The sequence below is a fragment of the Ananas comosus genome, linkage group 12 (assembly GCF_001540865.1).
Source record: "Ananas comosus cultivar F153 linkage group 12, ASM154086v1, whole genome shotgun sequence".
Lineage (NCBI taxonomy): Eukaryota > Viridiplantae > Streptophyta > Magnoliopsida > Poales > Bromeliaceae > Ananas > Ananas comosus.
In genome coordinates, this window is record NC_033632.1 from 4,973,175 (window position 1) to 4,985,944 (window position 12,770).

Consider the following 12,770-nt stretch of genomic DNA (forward strand, 5'->3'; position numbering starts at 1 on the left):
CCCCGCCAACTAATATTTTTTATAAAATTATAATATTATTAATATTTTATAAAATATAAAATAATAATTTTTAATAATATTATATATATAATTTAACAATATCAATTATAAAAATCAAAAATATCAATCACAATTCAAAAAAAAATTCAAAAGTTTCAAATATATTAGAAAAAAGAGTACTAACTTGTATTTTAAACGTTTTTATAAATACATTATTTTTTAGAAATATTTTTTAAAAATATAAATAATTTTCGAGGCGGATTCGGGGCGGATCATGGCAGGGCGAATTCGGGGCGGATTCGGAGTGGGTCAAAATTTTCCCCGTTTCCTGCTCCGAATTCGTCTCGGATCGTAAAATTTACCCTGTTTCCCACCCCGAATCCGTTTCGAATTGTAAAATTTACCTCGTTCCCCGTCCTGAATCTGTTTATTTTCTCCTATTTACTGCCCCCGTTGGAACAGATCGGGACGGGAGCTCTACCAATCCGGATCCGTTTGCATCCTAGATGTTGCAAGGGCAGAGAGATGAGAGCCCTTTGAGCCCTCATCTGTGGGTATGTAAGGCCTCGTCGAAGCCTAAGTCCACTAGTTCTTACCAAATATATTAAATTAATATTTTATTTTAAATTTAACTAAATTGAATACATTTTAATTCAAAATTCATACAAATGTCATCTAATTAGTAAATTTTTTATTTATTATTAACTTTTTAAGTATAATACATCAAATTACTAAAAATGCATAACAAGCAGATATTATTTACCTAATATACAATATAAAAAATACATATTTTAAAAACATTTGATCAAATTAAAAATATATCAAAGACATCAAAATTTGCATTATATATATATATATATATATATATATATATATATATATATATATATATATAATATTATATGTTATATATTTGACAGAAGGAATTTTTCCTCTGTTTTCTTAAGAGCAAAACGCTCGTCATTACCACCCTATTCGGGGCTAGGGCCTAGGGATGTCAATATGTTGGATTCAGGGTGGATTTTCAAAAACCTCAATATGAATCTGACTCCAAACACGAAATTGGAATCTGAATCCGAACTGACAGATTTTAAAAATTCACATACAAATCGAAATCCGACCAAAAATTCAAACTCAAAACAATTATTTTTTTTTCAATATTTCAAAATATATTACATTAATTTTTTTTTAAGAGATAGATAGCATGCTACCCACTTCGTTTATTTCATTTAGAAATAAACTTAGCTGGAAATGTGAATCAACAAATATTCAAACTTGGGACCTCAAGTATCAACCACCAAGTCCTTTGCCACTTGCGCTAAGGACGGTCGGTTTAAATTTAAAATTTTAAAATACAAATTCACATATAACATCAAATTTTTATATACATATTATATATAATGTAAAATAAATTCGGGTATGAGTCAGATTCGGGTCAAGTTCGGATTCGGGTCGAATACAGTCAAAATCCATATCCGAATTCATATCCGTTGAGTTTTTATTTTTGATATTCAGATTCAAAACCATATTTGTTTAGTATCGATATATCCGCTATGTTCAGGTTCGGATTCAAATAAAATTTTCGGTATCTGTACCCATTGACATCCCTATTCGGGGTGGATTCTAGTAGAGGCAGGGGTGGAAACGAGCCGGGCTCGAGCGAGCTTTCCTTAGCTCAAATTTGGCTTGAAATTAATTTCGAGCCTAAATTTAAGCTCAAGCTTGGATTGAAATTAATTCGAGCAGAGCTCGAGCGAGCCTAATTTCGAGTCGAGCGAGCTCGAGCCCTAAACGAGCCGCTTGAAATTCTCAACATCATATGATCAATAGTTTAATTTGTATAGAACATTATCTATAATTTGATACAAAAAATTTGTCTAATAGTTCAAAGTATAAAATAATTATATAAAATATAGTATTATAATATGAAAAAAAAATTATGAGTTGAATATCTAAACTTTTCAGCCTCACATATCTTTTCTTCCACCTTCAATCTCTATATTATTTATTTTTATTTATGCAGTCAAAAATAAATAAATTATATAGATAAATATTGGATTAAACTATCCAATCATATATAACTAAAATTAAAATTTCTGTACATTTCGCAGCATATAATTTAGCTACGCTAGCGGCACGACGATAGTTGTGATATCTTGGTGGCTTGGAGGGCTTCATTGGCCACATAGGTGTGAGAGACGAAAAGAGAAGAGAGAAACATATTGAATTAGAGCTATGCTGAAGAAAAGAAAGAAAATGTTAATTTAGTAAAATTTTGCCTTTTATTTGTCTTATTGGGTTTGTTTTTATGGGAGCAACATATTGAGCCCATTTTAATAAATCAGATATTCAGTCTCAGCTATATAAATTAAAATATATGTATATTTATATATTTTTTGATATATATATATATATATATCTATATAGTATTAATATATATAGCTGAGGACACTATACTTTTGGTATAGACCCGCCTTATTACTATATGTATTGATGGGATTGTGTGGTTAGGATGATGGCGGGGCGCTACTTAAAATGAAAGTGAGTGCATCTTAGGGTTAATTGGGTGTTGGTTAATAGTCTGATTCTAACGGGATGAAATGGATTAATGGAATTAAATCTAAGGGTCGAAATTATGAGTATAATGAGCATATCTAAAATTATAGTAGCCGATTATTATATTATAATATATATATATTATATATATATAGACAGGCTGTGTTGTGCTCAGGATGACGGAGGCTCGTGCTCCTGAGCACTGTTTTCGATGGATGAGCTTCGAATCGCCGATCGGCATCGTTAACTTTGATCTAGCGTATATTTAAAGTTTTCTAGAAATAATTTTTGCGATTTCAGATATCATTTTACCTGCAATCGAAAGGATTCAAAATCAATAATTTAACGCGCTGAAATAAAAAATCCTATAAAAGTGCGTGATATGCACTAAATTTTCGTACGAATATATGATTTGTTGTAGTGAGTATAAAAATTTTCTATCAAATTTATCTTGATTTTAATACTTCTACACTTTTAACTTGAAAAACTGCAGTATAACATTAAATTATTAGATTTTGGAATCTTGTCGTACTAGGTAAATGATATCAGAAAGATCGCAAAATGTTTCTAGAAACTTCAAATAGCAATAGATCAAGTCTAACGGAGCCGGATGTCAATTCAAATTCCAATTCATCGAAGCGGAGTAGGAGCACGGAGGCTCTTCCGTGTCTGGGAGCAGTCAGCTGATTATTATACTATATCTATATATATATATATATATATAGTGGTAGAACTACTATGCTATGGAAAATATAGAGGATTTGATATTTTTGAATTTTTGACTCTTTGATTAAGAATTGTATGGTTGGGATGATTGCGGTCTCCCATAGGATTAAATAATATCCCTAAGATTGAGTGGTCCCTATAAGATAATAATAGTATTAATTCAAAGAAATGATTAGTTGATCTAAAAATCAAAAAATCGAAAGCACCAGATCCTCTATACTTTCGATAACAGTGTATATATATTCGAGCTTTTCGAGCCTAATTCGAACGAGCCAAGTAATACTCAAGCTCGGCTTGAAATGAATTTCGAGCCTTATTTTTTGTTCAAGCTCGGCTCATTTAATTTCGAGTCGAGCTCGAGCGAACCAAATATCGAGTCAAACGCGAATCGAACACGAGTTGGCTCGCTCATTTGCCAGCCCTAAGTAGAGCCCTAAATTCGCTGAAAAAGTTATTGTGAAAGAAACCACTAGTTTTCTGTAATAAATAAACAAACTTGTGCAAAATTGAATTTGGATAAATCTAATTTCATGTCTAATTAATTTTGCCTGTATACCCTAATGCATACATATTTCAGAAAAAGGTTGATCAATTAATAGATTCTCCAGTTAAAAATTAGGTCAATCAAATAAATAATTGGACATAACCTGGGTTCTTTTCATCCCTAAGAACAAAAAAGATCATAGAGTTGCTCGGTCCCTACTCTTTATCCGCTTTTTTTTTTTTTTTTTTTATCTCACTTTTTAACTTCTAATTTTCTTGCAATTAAGTCTTTGTTTTCATTAATTTTCTAGCATTAATAGGTCAGTTGAATTTAGTGAAAGTTACTACGTGACGAGATCAAGCGCTAACATGGTGAAAATTGTTTAGGATGTTTTTATTAGAGTTAACAAAATATTCTATAACGAAAACATAGTGAAAAAATTAATAATCATTAGAAACATAAACTATAAGATAATTAATTAGGTAATCGATTTTTTTGCGAGTTTGGTCGGCCGAGTATTCGCTTCTCTTCATCTCTAGTTATGCATTTAATTTTTCCAACCGTATTTCAAATTTAGGTTAAAGATCAATACAGGTTCTTATTTATTTATTTATTTATTTATTTTTGAAAGATAGGTAGCATATTATCCGCTTCGTTTATTTCATTTAGAAATAAATTTAGCTGAAAATGTGAATCAACTAAGATTCAAACTTAGGTCGGGTACCAACCACCAAGCCCTTTACTACTTACTCTAGAGACGGTCGATAATACATGTGAGAATGATCGTGTCTTTTTTTAGGGTGTGCATTCATTATGTTGTTAATTAACAGCGGAATCAACCCTAACTGTAGGGATTTTTGAAAATGCATTTCCAGGTTTGGTAGGGGAGGGGTCCGTTTTACGAATTGAATTCACTTGTAACTTGTAAGTTGGATAAAGCCAAATCACTCAATTAAGTTGAGGGGTAATTAAAAACTTCAATAGTTCAGGAGTAATTTGAAAATATTCTATAGTTCACTCAATTAAGTTGAGGACTAGTTTCAAAATATTCTATAGTTCAGGGGGCTCCATACATATTTACCTAGCTATGCTTCTGCTAACTTTCCAACTATAAATACCATCCCTCTCATTCGATTTTTTTGCAAGCAATCCAGTTTCTCCTCACTCCTCAAACTCTAGAGAGAGAGAGAGAGAGAGAGAGAGAGAGACCGTGAGAGGCCGAACCCCGGAGAATCCCCAACCCTACTTCCCCAAATCCCCCTCGAAATCGCATCTCCCCAACCATTCCGATCCCAGTCCCTGCCACACCCTCGTCGTCCTCCTCCGATTCGGCGCCGATTAGGGTTTCGAAAGCTGCATAATGGGTTTGCTCTTCGTGGAGTCGCTCCCCGACCAGGAACTGTTCAGGTGCGGATTGTGCGAGGTCGTTATCGCTTCCGCCGACGCGATCATGTCCACGAACTTCACCGGCCGCTTCGGCGCCGCTTGCCTCATGGACAGAGTGTATGTGCTCTCCCTCCTCTACCAGCTACAATGGTGTTTGGGATCGTGGTGGTATAATCTTCGGAAGCTCGCATGTAATGGATGATGTGATATTGTTGAATCTTGATTTGATTTGGTATGATTTTCCTCAAAATCTTGAGGATTGTGAATTTTACTGAATTTTAAACGCCTTTGTGTGGTATTTATGTGTTCTTTAGAGTTATCCATACTACTGGTTGATTGTTGTCGCATTTGAGGTGATGCTTGGGATCATGGTGATCTATTCTCTTGATTTTCTTTCGAGTAATGCTACCTCTTCCCTAGAAATTCAATCAAGTTCGGTTGATGAGTCGGATTTCCAAAATGGAATCTTAAGAGGGCATTATGTTTGAAAAGTTGAACCACTAGCTAACTGCAATTTTGTAAACGTTGACTCATCAACTGCATTTGAAGATACATTGTAAGGTACCTATAGCATTGTTTATTTCATTAATAGACAAAATGGAGAATTTGTTAGGTTCTTAAATCTTGATTGGATATGGTATCTATGAAATATGAAACATTCACTAATCTTGAAGTTAATAGTTACATACTGAACTCTGCAATATCTTTTGGGATGCTTATGTGATTGTCTCTATGTTAGGGCCCGTTTGGCCTAGATTCAGAAAAAAACAATTTCTACACAATTGATTTTAGTTTGGAGAATTGATTTTGGTTAAAAGCTGTAGAGTATTTAGTTGAGTTTAGATGAAAAGCGATTTTGTAAAGTTATTTAACAAAAAAATTTGATGTTTGGAAAATAGTAAATGGAAAATAATAAACTTTTTACTGAATTTTATTGTAAAATAATTGAAATTTTCAATTTAAATTAAAATTTGAATTTGATTTGAATTTAAATTTAATTTTAAATTTTAAATTTGCACGATATTTTAAAATTTGATATTTTAATTTAAAATATAAATTTGGAACTTAAAAATTAAAATTTAAAATTTGAATTTCTAAATATAAAATTAAAATTTCAATTAGAAATTTAAAATCTAAATTTGATATTTGAAATATAAATTTAAAATTTAAAATTTTAAATATAAATTTTAAAATTTGAAATTAAAATTTCAAAATTTAAAATTTAAAATTTGAATTTTAAAAATTTGAAATTTAAAATTTGAAAATTGAAATTTAAAAATTAATATTTATTATTTTAGGTTTAAAATTTAAAATTTAAATCTTAAATTCTAAAATTTTAAAATCTAAATTTTATCTTAAATCTTAAATTTGAAAATTGAAAAGTTGAATTTTGAAATTTATATTTGAAATTTAATATCAAATTTAAAATGTTAAAATTTGAAATTTAAAAGTTAAAATTTGAAAATTAAAAATTCAAATATAAGATTTAAAACTAAAAATTAAAATTTGAATTTAAATTTAAAATTTGAATCTAAAATAAGGATAAAAAATTAAAATTTGAGTCCAAAATCAGAGTTAGATTTCAAGAAAAATGATCCTAAAAATTAGAATTAGATTTTGAAAACGAGATTGCCATACACTCTATTGAGCCAAAAATCATTTTTAGGCCAAAAATCACTTTTCAAAAGTTATGCCAAACACCCACTTAATGTTTTATTTCAGAATTCTTTGATCTTTAGGTCTGATTGTTACTATTCAATTATGTGTAGTTTAGCGAAAAATTTTTCACAGATACAATGATGTAAAATATACTGTAGAAAATGCTCTCCATAATGATTTAAGTATGGCAGTGTTGGAATTAAGAGAGAGAGAGTGTCTACCTCTGATCGACTAAGCCATTTATCATTCTGATTCACTCTGTTATACATAGAGAGCCATAATCCTATATTTATTGAAGCCATAGAAATTAGAACAAAGAACTTTTTTGTGCAACAGACGGGTAACCTATCATTGCCTGTATCATTCTGATTTGCTCTTTTATACATAGAGAGCCATAATCCTATATTTATTGAAGCCATAGAAATTAGAACAAAGAACATTTTATGTACAACATATAGGTAACCTATCATTGCCTAGTGTAGACTAAGTAGCAGCAATATGGAATTCTAATGACGGATATTATCCGTAAACTATATATTTTCGCTGGGCTATCACTTTAGTATAGCTCATGACTAAGGGGTGTAGGCCATGGAGTCGCAATGATTCATACCTCGAAAACAATTAATGAGGCGCTATCTTCATTGCTTATTTAATATCCACAAAGGAAGTCCAATTTTCACTTTGTTTGATGGTTTGAGATGTCTATTTTTTAGTTCCTTTGGTGGTTTGAGATGTTAAATTTGCAGGTATAGTATAATCTGTCGCTGTCGCTTACACATAGTGATGGAAGTCATTAACCTCTTGACAAACATTGGAGCGTCCAATGATCCCTCAATCTATGAACTACAATCAATTTATTGAATTCCATTTTTCCCTTTCTTCATATTTTGTCTTTTGTTATACCAATATATAAATTTTATGCTAAGGATTATCTATTATTACTTCTCATATGTCAGTTAAATTATTTCCATAAACGTATATTTCAACCAAGTGCATATAAGAAGCTCATTTTATTGAACCTCAATTGCTATATATTTTAACTTCAAAATTTTCTCAAAATGCCAAAATTTGAATTTAAAATATGACACTCAAACACAAAAAAGCCAAGTTGGATTATGATGTGAGATAATCTTTCGTAGTGCATAGTAGGAGCTTGATCTTTCTTCAACATCTTGAATTTTGGCTTCCTTATGTCTTTCTATTCTCAGGATTAAGGCTTCATCATTTTTCAGTCAGCAGCACAGCAAGATGATAATGTTTGCTATAGCCTGAAACAAGGATAAAAATTTATTTGGATGCCATATTTTACTTGGTTTACATTTTGTTTTTAGTTGTTAAACTCTTTCAATTTGTTCTATCTTCTTGGGCAGTGTGAAGCTTTGATGTACTTTTATTATTATATTGAAGTGTGAAAGAACATTATACTTTTGTTAATCTTATAAGTTTGCTGCAGCATTATGGCATGCTTTTTTGAAATCTTATATCACGAGGAACGAAATCTCATTTTCAATTAAGGGAATGGCTTAATGAGTGTGTTGATTTCTTATGTCCATCATTAGGTCGTTATACTGCTGATGCACTTTATGTAACATATCATTAATCAGAAGTTTGTTAGTTTTCTGTAGGTTTTCAGTTTGAGTATTTGTGGTGTAATTTCAGAGTGAATACAACCTCGAGCCAAACTGAGACTAAGCAAATGTTGACTGGCACTTATGACGTGAGCGACATCCATTGCAGCTCTTGCCAACAATTGCTTGGCTGGAGATATGTAAGTCAAGAGTCCGATTACTCTTTTATGAATTTTTCGCATATATACCCCCTCTAGATATGCAGAATTTCCCTTGTTTGCATGTGTCACCTGCTGGGCTTTATGCAAAATTTTTTTTTGCATATACCCTAACAGACGGATGAATGCAAATAAATACTCTTTAGGGGCAGCTGTACAAATTTTAAACTTACGGGGTATTTGTATAGTTTTGTGTATTTTACAAGGTAACATGTTGGCAATCCTTTATTTCTTATACGTACTCTTTTGAGAACCCATTTTCATGCTTTCGATGCCTAATTGATGAAATTGATATTAAGATTTTGATTAGGGTTAATTTTCCCTAACCTCAAAGAGATTTATTTATATCAAGGAGTTTTTACAGTAAAGTCCCTAACATAATGTAAAATTACAAAACTACAAAAGTAATGCAAAATTATAAAAGAATAGTCAACACTAATCATTGATGAAAGACATAGAAGCTCTCTCTAATTGTGTCAATATTTATTCTATTGTACAATGTCAAAAAAAGTTAGAGGTCATTTATGTGTTGAAGTTGGAATTGATATAGGATAATATTTCACCATTGTTGCTTTGAATTTGTTAGAATCAAAGGTTGTGTTGCCCAGCCTATTTGGCTGCATTGTTGGCATATTGGTGTTGGCACAATGTCAGGATGGATCCTTGTCAATTTAGTTTGGTTTTGGAAGTCCTTTGACAAAAGAAATCACTTGGACTCTCTTTCAATTCTCTCTTCTCCTTCCTTAATTCTCCTACTCTTAAAGCAATTGAAAGGAAGGTCAGGCCTTCACCAAGATAGATCATGGTAAACTTTGAAGATTTGTAGATATTTCTTGTGGGTTGTTTATTTCGCTATATATGTGTAAGAAAGTATGACCATTTTCATGCATAGAAACCCTTTATCTAGGGTTTGTTACGTTTGCTGAGTAGGTAGGATCTGCCTCGTTATTGGGAGGAATTTTCATTTGCTGCATTTTCTTTTCTTTTTTTTTGGTTCCGAACAAATTTGAATATTTAAGTTGGAAAAAAAAAATTTGGTTTGGCATTGGACGTTAGTAGATCTTCTAGAGGAACTAAAACTTGTTGAGGCCCAGTCATGAATTTCAATTAGCAGTACACCTTTTTTAAGCAAAAAAATTGCTTTTGTATCATTTTATGCAATTTTTTCCATCTTTTGGTCAATTCTGGGAAATATAGTTAAAAAATTGGTAAAATTGGAGTAAAGCATGTTGGCTTATTAAAAGAGGCCTTGTATGCTTTTCCCTTCAACTATCATGTAATACTATGATTTTGCAATGAAAATTAATTCTTATATTATCTTTTTAATTGCAGAAATATGTGAAAAGTTTGTTGAGTGAAATTCAAAAAAATTTGCGTAAAATAATGATGTTGAGAAGAAAAATTCAAAAATAATTGCCATGTAAGTTTCATTGAGTTAAGGCATTCATTCATTGTAAAGATCAAATATCTAGATATCATAGTCTCTTTCATCATATAGCATTTTTTCACGAGTAAATATTAGGAAACATGATAATACATAATTAGTTCTATATACAGCTAGAAAAGTATAGCGCTTCAATCAAATTTGAGCTCCAGCTAAATTTTTATAGTAATTAGAAGCCATTAGGAACTTACATCCATCCAAAAGGGTATCAAAACTCTTGTGCCAAAAGGGTTTCAACCCGTGTAGTGGGGGTAATCTGCATCCCAAATGTTAGGGTAGCCTGTCTTGAAGAGTGTACTCGGACCACAAACGTGAGCCTTGGTTGGAATTTTGTTGTTTCTTGTTAGGAATGTAGTTAATGTGCACGTTTGTGCAACCGGATTTAGCATCATTGACAATATAGCAGATATCATACTTCTAAACAGCCTTAGAAGTTTGTGAGATGATATCATTTCAATTTTCTGTCTCTTTGCATCTCTATGCACCATAGAGGCCATACTTTTATCTCTTTCCAGGTTTAACTGGTTAGTGTGAATTTGTTCCTTAGCTTGAGCTGTTGAGACGTGCTCTTTTCATGTGGATGCCTTTCAAATCTATATATGAAAAAGCATGCTTGTTAAGAAAACATCCTTTTTATTAGGTTCTTGTAACGGAAAAGTTTTTCAATTTTGTCGATGGTGTTCGCCTGGACACATCTTGAAAGTGCAAATCTGGAACAATCATGAAAGCTTAGAAGCCAAAGTTTTGAGCATCGAATGAAAGCATCTAAATACAAGCTTAGCCTATTTTGTAAATGCGAAACAGAAACCATCTTGAGAGCATGTACTCTTTTGTACATCATTTCATTCTTAACTTGTTGGAGATTCCTTTTTCTTTCATGCGTATATTATCTACCATATAGTTAGCTTTTTTCTTCTATCTATCTGACATTTTTCTGTACTCTAATCATTTTTGGCACGTATTTAGCCATTTATTGAGCCCCACGCTACTCTACAGGACCGTGCATTCAGTGAAGACCAAAAATTCAAGGAAGGGAAGTATGTTTTGGAGTTGAGTAGAGTAGTAAAACATGGCTGGTAATGCATATAGGCGGTGCTAGAGATGAAGCTCGAAGTCTATGTGTCGGCGTTGTGGTAGAGAATTGGCAATTGCCGACATGAACTTGTGAGCAAATACGATTTTTCATAGTTTTTGTTGACTTGGACTAAGATTTAGAGTTCAGATTGTTGCTTGGCTAAAACGGGAGGAGAAACTGAACTGAAGGTTGTCTTGGCTTGATGTGCTACTGCATTTGGTAGCGAATTAGTTAGTATTGGAGCCAAACCCTGATGCTTGATATGGACATCTAATTCAGTGTCCTAAAGAAGAAGTTCTCTTTGACTAGAACTGTTGCTCAAAACAAGCTCTAACAGCTTTTGTTGTCTAAAACCCTCAAATAGCTATTGGTTTTAGCTTAAGCAGAGGCTTATAGCGACGGGCTAACTTTGTTTGCTTGCTCCAACCAGAAACTTTTTACTTTTTATTTGTTGAGCATCTGATCTCTTTTCTTGGAGGAAGCTGTTCTAAAAGTTGGGGCCAAACAAGCAGAAAGAATGTGACTTTGGGATTGAATCTTTTCATGTGTATGAGATTTGGTCACCATGTTTCGGATGGAAAGGTCTGCGGAAAGTACTGTCAAAACAAGCTGCCTTAAGTGTAGATTTTGCCATTTGAGAAAGCTTTTAGAGTTAAGAAGGGCCTACAAATCATAACTAATGATTCAGTTTTCTAAATTCACAATTAAAAAAAAAGATCAAATAACTATAATTGCGGATTAAATTGCAATTTTCTAGCTTCATTTTATTTTCACTTGTAGCTTTTCCTTCTGAAGCAGGTTGTAAATTTTGATTAAATGTGCTTTCTTTTCTTTTACCTTTTTTTCGGGGAGTTTCAGTTAGTTCGGATATACTTTTCTTTCTAACTATTATTAGTTTTTTTGGGATATGTTAGCATTATGATCGAGACATTATTCTACTTCTGTATATTTTGTTCCAGTTTTGTTTTGTTATGTTTGAAATTTGTAGTCTAAGCATAAACTATGTTTCGATTATGACTGTGCGAGGGGGTGTGTCAATATTTAAGCCATTCCAATGTAGATGTAATTTTAGAAATGTGTATGTATTATAATGAGAGGATCATGATAAATTTTATTATGGAATCAAATATGATAACGTCATATCTAGTAATTTGAGATAATATTAGTCCCTTAACCAAACGCAGGAATAATATATTCCTAGATATCTGGATGAAGTAATCCAGATTATGGGAATATTAACAAATCTGGGAATATTAACAATTCTTAATAGTCTGGCATGATGAGAACCTTATAGTTATCTACTTCTATATTATTGCTTTCAAAGTCTCGATTTTTGCAAACTTGCTAATGAATCTTCTTCCTTTTGCCCTGTTTTTTCCCAAAATTTTGGATTCTATTTAGCTTTTTTTTTTTTTTTTGAAATAGGTAGCACGCTACCCGCTTCATTTATTTCATTTAGAAATAAACTTAGTTGGAAATATGAATCAACTAGGATTCGAACTTGGGTCTCGGATATCAACCATCAAGCTCTTTGCTACTTGCTCTAGGGACGATTGGTCGGATTCTACTTAGCTATTGCTATAGAGAAGGATTTGTTATACTGTTAATTTTGTCTCTCGATTTTTGTCTTTCAAGTGAACATAGTTTAATGGTA

The 12,770-nt window shown here is 31.9% G+C and overlaps 1 protein-coding gene across 4 annotated transcripts; it reads left to right on the forward strand.

Annotated features, from left to right (window-relative positions):
• On the forward strand, positions 4,923-12,206 carry LOC109718089 (putative yippee-like protein Os10g0369500). Of its 4 annotated transcripts, none has more exons than XR_002218372.1 (3): positions 4,923-5,384; positions 8,437-8,579; positions 11,038-12,206. XR_002218372.1 is itself a non-coding variant. In XM_020244107.1 (3 exons), the coding sequence occupies exons 1-3, from the start codon at positions 5,127-5,129 to the stop codon at positions 11,119-11,121; spliced, it is 336 nt and encodes a 111-aa protein (XP_020099696.1). In that variant the 5' UTR covers positions 4,923-5,126; the 3' UTR covers positions 11,122-12,206. The 4 variants fall into 4 exon arrangements, 1 of the variants encoding a protein (XP_020099696.1); XR_002218373.1 differs by having other exon boundaries at positions 8,471-8,579; XR_002218374.1 differs by having other exon boundaries at positions 4,923-5,269.

Coding starts and splice junctions, on each gene's coding strand:
- LOC109718089 (XM_020244107.1), top strand. CDS start 5,127: ATGGGTTTGCTCTTCGTGGAGTCGCTCCCCGACCAGGAACTGTTCAGG. Junction 5,270..8,470: donor GCTTGCCTCATGGACAGAGT/GTATGTGCTCTC, acceptor GTGTAATTTCAG/AGTGAATACAACCTCGAGCC. Junction 8,580..11,037: donor AATTGCTTGGCTGGAGATAT/GTAAGTCAAGAG, acceptor GCTACTCTACAG/GACCGTGCATTCAGTGAAGA.